The sequence below is a fragment of the Gigantopelta aegis genome, chromosome 1 (genome assembly GCF_016097555.1).
Source record: "Gigantopelta aegis isolate Gae_Host chromosome 1, Gae_host_genome, whole genome shotgun sequence".
NCBI classification, from domain to species: domain Eukaryota; kingdom Metazoa; phylum Mollusca; class Gastropoda; order Neomphalida; family Peltospiridae; genus Gigantopelta; species Gigantopelta aegis.
In genome coordinates this window covers 39640827-39648326 of record NC_054699.1, presented here as the reverse complement: position 1 = coordinate 39648326, position 7500 = coordinate 39640827, and the positions used below count along the sequence as shown (strand labels likewise).

At 41.7% G+C, this 7500-nt stretch overlaps 1 protein-coding gene across 2 annotated transcripts in view; it reads left to right on the top strand.

Annotated features, from left to right (window-relative positions):
* Window positions 1-5040, top strand: part of LOC121374914 (thialysine N-epsilon-acetyltransferase-like) — a 12923-nt gene extending 7883 nt beyond the window's left edge. For both annotated transcript variants that reach the window (XM_041502052.1, XM_041502061.1), the window contains exons 3-5: window positions 1049-1117; window positions 4067-4227; window positions 4700-5040. In XM_041502052.1, coding sequence (XP_041357986.1) covers window positions 1049-1117; window positions 4067-4227; window positions 4700-4870 — 401 coding nt within the window. In that variant the 3' untranslated portion in view covers window positions 4871-5040. The remainder of the gene's footprint in view (window positions 1-1048; window positions 1118-4066; window positions 4228-4699) is intronic.
* Window positions 5041-7500: the final 2460 nt, after the last annotated feature.

The window sequence follows — 7500 nt, the reverse complement described above, 5'->3', positions numbered from 1 at the left end:
TTCAATATATACGTTCAAACAGAGGAGCGATTTGGTGTACCTTTTATACCGTAGTTAGTCTTGCAAATGTTCCACAAACTAATATTACGCATGTAGATACATATCACACAGAAAGCAGTACTGCAGGACAGAACGCACCACAGACTTCTATATACAAGTTGTGGGAACATGTCCCTCAAATGTATAACTTTCGGGACCTCTGGCTCTTGCCTGATATCCGGTGGATCGCAGGATCAATTGACGTCGATGGATGTTTTTTGGTTGTTGTTGTTGTTGTTTTTTGTTGTTTTTTTTTTGTGTTTTTTATCTCAACCAGTATACCAAGTGGGATAGCAATGAATGTCAAGTGTACCGTCATGTCTGCTGTGAAAATGCTTAAACAAATCCCTTATTGCAATTCGAAAAAATGTCTGTCTGTCTCTATTAAATCTCTGTCTATCTGTCTGTCTTATTCTCTTCTCTCTCTCTGTCTCTCTCTCTCTCTCTCTCTCTCTCTCTCTCTCTCTCTCTCTCTCTCTCTCTCTCTCTCTCTCTCTCTCTCTCTCTCTCTGTGTGTGTGTGTGTCTGTCTCTCTGTATGTCTCTCTCTGTCTCTATATGTCTGTCTGTCTCTGTCTGTCTGTCTGTCTCACTATCTGTCTGTCTGTCTCTCTCTCTCTCTCTCGCTCTCTCTCTGTGTCTCTGTCTGTCTGTATCTCTGTATGTCTTTCTCTGTCTATATGTCTTTCTCTGTCTCTCTATGTCTTTCTCTCTCTCTCTCTCTTTCTCTCTCTCTCTCTCTCTCTCTCTCTCTCTCTCTCTCTCTCTCTCTCTCTCTCTCTCCGTGGTCTGTCTCTCTGTCTCTCTGTGTCTGTCCTGTCTCTCGCTGTCTTCTCTCTCCCTCTCTCTCTCTCTCTCTCCTCCCCCCCCCCCCCCCCCCCCCCCCCCCCCCCCCGTATGTGTGTGGACCAATTGTAATAACTACATGCTACATCTAAAACTAGCATTAATTTTATTTCCCCAAAAGCCACTGGTTTCAATAGACAAACATTATTTCCTTCTCGTTCCAGTTTTACGAAAAGACGGATTTGGAGAAGAAAAGTGGTTTGACTGTTTAGTTGTCGAGCCTGTACCAGCAGGTCAGTCGGTGTTTATAAACTGAAAATTAAATATTAAAATTATATTGAAAATTAAATTAAATAGGAGAATTCGTTTATACTTATTAAAGAATATATCCCTTATCGCATGTGCATGGGCGTCCAGGGGGCGGGGGGCGGGGGGGGGGGGGGGTGAGGGTGGCACTCACCCCCTTGTATTTGAGACCCTAAATTTGTTTGCCAGTTAAAGTGTATGTTACCTTTCCGTATTTAAATTATTGGCATTCAGCGATATTTAGCATGATTAATTTCACCTGTGGAAAGCAGGAAATTGCATTTTTAGAGTATTATATTTTCACAAGTATTTTCTGTTGAAGCATGTCCCAAAACAATGTATAGCAGGCCCATACTCGTACAAAAATGTTGTTTATGTTTTTTTTGTAAATAGGTTCAGTTTGGTTTGATGTAAGAGCAATCTAATTTTAATTAGCTCCACTATTACATGTGGATTTAACACCAGCCAGTTGGAGCTCATGTCCACCAATCAAAACCTTACTTGCAGAATCCTGCCAGTGATTTAAAACTAACAACACTGCGTAGTCCCCAATGTCCAGGTAACATTTCGTCTGTAAATAATAATTTAAATATTGACCAATCACACTTCGCCTTTTATAACGTTATTTGGGAGCATACAAATTCTAAAAATATCGGGCGAGTCTATTTCAGTGGCCGCAGTACAGCGAACCATACCAATACGTACGGGGTGCGTTATCAGTCTTCAATTTTACATTAAAAATTATTTATTTATTTATTTATAAAAAAACAACAAAAAACAAACTAAATCAGTCTTCAGTTTTACATTACAAATTATTTATTTTATAAAATAAAACATGTTTTAAGGCATTCGTAATTCACACGAAACATGTCGTATACCCTCAGAATAATTCGGAATGTTTTCAAATTATTTTTAAATCACTGGCAGGATTCTGCAAGTAAGGTTTTGATTGGTGGACATGAGCTCCAACTGGCTGGTGTTAGATCCACATGTAATAGTGGAGCTAATTTTAATTAGATTGATGTAAGAGGAAAAGTAAAAGTGTTTTTAGAAATAACAACGACAACAAAAAAAGCTATATGTGTGCGCTATTTAGAAAACAATGGGCTCAGAAATGAATGATATAATTTGTAGTAAATTTTATAGTACGAAAAGGGGCGTTCCCTGTGGGACGGACTATAGAAGTAAGATAAACGCGATACCAAGGGAGTCAAACCAGAGTTCAGCTAAAAGCGTTAAAACTGCAGGAAAGACGTAATTTATGATGCATGTAGTTTTAAATAATCTCTGTGACACCAGCCTCGGTGGCCTGCAGGGTAAATCATCTGTTTTGATCATGACAAGTGTTAGGTTCGTTTTAATGGCTCACTTGGGTAGGTGTAAAGTTTATTTTGTTTAGTAAGGGACCGTCCATAATGTTCAACATTTTTTTACGAGCGAACAAACCGTACGCGGGGGGGGGTTAAGGGCCAGCGGTACACTTTTTATGAAAATGAAAAATGTCGATCAACATTTTTCATTTGGGGATGTACACTTTGGGGGGGGGGGGGTACTCTTTGTACACTTGTGAAAATGTTGCAAATTATGGACTGCCCCTAACACGCACTGATTAAATAACAATCGGCTATTGGATGTCAAACATTTGGTAATTCAGACATTGTATTAGAAGAAGCCATCTTCATTTTTCTATTAGCAGCAATGGAACTTTTATATGCACTTTCCTACAGACAGGACAGCGCATGCCATACCACAGCCTTTGATATGTCAGTCGTCAGGTAGGTGTAAGGTGGCAACACCGTCTTCTCACTAGCCGAGTCGCGATTTAGCTCAGTCGGTTGAGTGTTTGCCTGATGTGCTTGCGTCGCAGGATCGAACCACCTTGGCGGATCCATTCAATGGACCGATGTTTTTCTCTCGATTCAACCAGTTCCCCACAACTGATCAAAAGCCGTGGTATGTCGGCTTTCCTGTTTGTGTGAAAGTGCATATAAACGATCTCTTGCTACTAACAGAAAACAATGTAGTGGGTTTCCTCGGATGACTGAAAGAAAGAAATGTTTTATTTAACGACGCACTCAACACATTTTATTTACGGTTATATGGCGTCAGACATATGGTTAAGGACCACACAGATTTTGAGAGGAAACCCGCTGTCGCCACTACATGGGCTACTCTTTCCGATTAGCAGCAAGGGATCTTTTATTTGCGCTTCCCACAGGCAGGATAGCACAAACCATGGCCTTTGTTGAACCAGTTATGGATCACTGGTCGGTGCAAGTGGTTTACACCTACCCATTGAGCCTTGCGGTGCACTCACTCAGGGTTTGGAGTCGGTCGGTATCTGGATTAAAAATCCCATGCCTCGACTGGGATCCGAACCCAGTACCTACCAGCCTGTAGACCGATGGCCTACCACGACGCCACCGAGGCCGGTCACCTCTGATGACTGTGTCATAATTGCCAAATGTTTGATATCCTATAGCCGACGATTACTTAATCAATGTATTCTAGTGGTGTCGTTAAACAAAACAAACAAATTTTAACTCAGACTAGCCATTAATTATTTACTCGTTTCCACTAGTTTGTTTCTGTATTATTGAAAATCATTATGCAGGCATGCGGAGCAAGGGGGTGGGGGTGGGGGGGGGGGGGGGGGCAGGGGGTCTCTAGACACGCCCACCACCAATTGTGAATAAAAAATATTATTGGTAGTAAATCTTACGGCAAAGATGAATGTTACGGGGCTAAACCCCCCGAACCCCCTTCCCTAGAAAATTGCTTTGCACCTGAAGTCGATCTCAATCAGCCCCAGCCCCCACCCCACCCCTGTGTTTACTTGTTTCCGCCGTGACTGTTATGTACATAAACTACATATAAGGTGTGATTTTAACAAAAGCTCTGGTTTTCTTTATTCTGCCCCTGTCCTACTCTACCAGAACAAACTGAGAATGGTACTCCGGCGCTGATTGGCTACGCGCTATGGTTCTACACGTACCGCACGTGGTACGGCCGCATCATGTACATGGAAGATATCTACGTTCAGGAGAACCGCCGGAAACACGGCATCGGCAGCGCTCTCTGGAAACAGTCAGCAAAGGTACATGTAGGCAGTCGTGGGTGGGAAGTAGCTCAGTAGTAAACCGTTCGCGTGATGTGCGATCGGTCTAGGATCGATCCCCGTCGGTGGGCCCATTGGGCTATTTCTCGTTCCAGCCAGTTCACCACGACTGGTATATCAAAGTCCGTGGTATGTGCTATCCTGTCTGTGGGATGGTGAATATAAAAGATCCCTTGCTGCTAACCGAAAAGAGTAGCCCATAAAGTGGCGACAGCGGGTTTCCTCTCTCAATATCTGTTTCGTCCTTAACCATGTTTGACGCCGTATAACCGTAAATAACATGTGTTGAATTGGTCGTTAAATAAAACATTTCCTTCCTTCCTTCCTTCCTTCTTCCTTCCTTCCAGGAGGCTTCAGTGGGGGAGGGGAGGGGGACTGGCTTCCCGGTTTTTGTCACACAGACAAACACGCATACTTGCAAAAGTAACATTTATATTGTTTGTCACTTCAGATCGGCTATGACAAAGGATGTCGCAATATCGTCTGGTCGTGCTTAGACTGGAACAAGTCCGCCATCTGCTTCTACGAGGCGGTAGGGGGCGCTGACATCACTGTCAAAGAAGGCTGGCACACGTTTAGAATGGAGTACCCGGAGCTGAAGAAATTCATCGGCGAATCTTAAAGTCTGTGCACTTTAGGATCTGTTTGGTTAATCGCCTTTAAACATGTATTACTGAGAGAAAGCGGGTCCACATGTAGAACGCTGTACCCGGACACCAGCATCTTAAAGTGGCGGACCCTAGTTTTAAAACACTACGACGTATTGTTCACTATTAAAGCTGTTTAAGATGATTTAAGTTAGAAGAACTTATATTTTGTTATTTACAATATTTATTTTCGTACACCTGAAGTGGTTCTAGTCATTCAGAGTTTGTAATACCCCCAAAATGTACTTTTAAAAATAATTCTAAAAACACACGTTCGTCTTAGAAATAATGGTTATCGAGATAAACTCTAATTATTTTTAGACGGTTTTTCACTGTTTAAATAACACATATTTTAACCTCTCTCTCTCTGTTGTAACTTAATCCAAATGTTTTGCGGTTTTGTAGATTGACTAAACTTACTGTCCATTTTCACGGTCTGAAACTAGGTTGTGCGGCTTTAAAGGGACTACACTGAGATTGCAGCCATTACAAGATGTGTCCTAATGCTAGGCTCAGACTACCAACTGTCACGACGGAGTTGGGCAACTCGCCGAACTCTAGACTTTTAGGACTTTCCAGTTGCTAGTCTGAGCGTTGTTACAACTCGATTCTCGTCGTATAATGCTAATGTCAGATTACCAAACGTCACAACAGAGCGGGCCAACTCGCCGATCTCTCTCTTGACTTCTACGACTCCATTTGCTAGTCTGAGCGCTCTTGCAATCAGATTCTCGTCATATAATGCTAGTCTAAGACTACCATTTGTCACGACAGAACCGGCCAATTCACCGGTCTCTCGACTTTTACCACTGTCCAGTTGCTAGTCTGAGCGCTCTTTGAACTCGATTCTCGTCGTATAATACTAATCTCAGATTACCAACTGTCACGACAGAGTTGGCCAACTCGCCTATCTCTTGACATCTACGACTGTCCATTTGCTAGTCTGAGCGCTTTTACAATTCGATTCTTGTCGTGTAATGCTAGTCTTAAGAGCACCAACTATCACGACGTAGTTGGGCAACTCGCCGATCACTCGACTTTTACGACTGTTCAGTTGCTAGTCTGTGAGATTTTAATACTCGATTCTCGTCGTATACAATGCTTATGATCGATTAGTTGTTAATCTGAGCGCACCCGTCGTAAGTTCGCAGGTTGGGGGAATTACAACGCAACCATCGATTTGGCAAACTTCGTCGTGACAGTTGATAGTATGATACTAGCATAACAGTCTTCTTATACATTAAAATGACGTGAAGTACATTTTCTTGGTAAGAATACCAGTGTCTGTATATCCAATGTGTTTGCGATCATGTGCTCATATTTGCGATCATGTGCTCATGTTTGCGATCATGTGCTCATGATTACGATCATGTGGTAATTTTTGCGATCATGTGCTAATTTTTGCGATCATGTGCTAATATTTGCAATCATGTGCTAATATTTGCGACCATGTGCTCATGTTTGCGATTATGTGCTCATGTTTGCGACCATGTGCTCATGTTTGCGAGTATGTGCTTATGTTTGCGATCATGTGCTCATGTTTGCGATCATGTTTGCGACCATGTGCTCATGTTTGCAGAAAACATTTTTCATTTTACTTAGTAATATTTATTTTCATACGTACGAAATAATTGGGAAGTAACATCCGATTTGGGCAACTAAAAACATTAGGACGACAACAAACACCTTGTTTGTACAGACTCTGATATTTTAAAAACGAGTTTATGTTATCTAATATGTCATTTTACCCGAACACATCTTACAATGGAAGCAGACTCGCAGTTGCTTCAAAGTATAGATTTTTTGTGTATTTGTGTTTAATCTCATAGCATTCTTTAATAAAAGCACACTAACAAAGGTGTTGTTGTTGTTGTAACAAAGGTGTTGTTGTTGTTGTTGTTGTTGTGTGTGTGTGTGTGTGTGTGTGTATGTGTGTATGTGTGTGTGTGTGTGTGTTCTTTCTTTTTTTGATCCCATAACATTAAATTAAATCTTACTGAAAAAAAGCGAAAAAAACACACACCCAAAAACGCGAACGGAATAAACACCCGAACATGGGTAATTTTAATGTGTGTAGATTTTAGAGTGAAAACGTTAAAAGTTTGTTTTGTTTAACGACACCACTAGAGCACACTGCTTTATTTATCATCGGCTATTGGATATCAAACATTTGGTAATTTTGACATATAGTCTTAGAGAGGAAACCCGCTACATTTTTCCATTAGTAGCAAGGGATCTTTTATATGCACCACCCCACAGACAGGATAGCACATACCACGGCCTTTTATATACCAGTCGTGGAGCAATGGTTGGAATGAGAAATGGGCCCACCGACGGGGACCGCGCATCAAGCAAGCGTTTTACCACTCGGCTACGTCCCGCCCCATCCCAAACAAACACGGGTATCACCACATCATGTCCTAGATAACTACGGTAAACACAGAAAGGTTACTCTTTTAAAGATAACCTCACACCAACGCACACAGTATCCTGGCAAATACACTATTTCACTATCTGTCAGAGTTATTTATTTTAAATTGTTTTGAACGTCGCCCATTTTTCACGGGTTGTAGGTCACTGTTTTCTCGTTTCTTCCCAACACTCT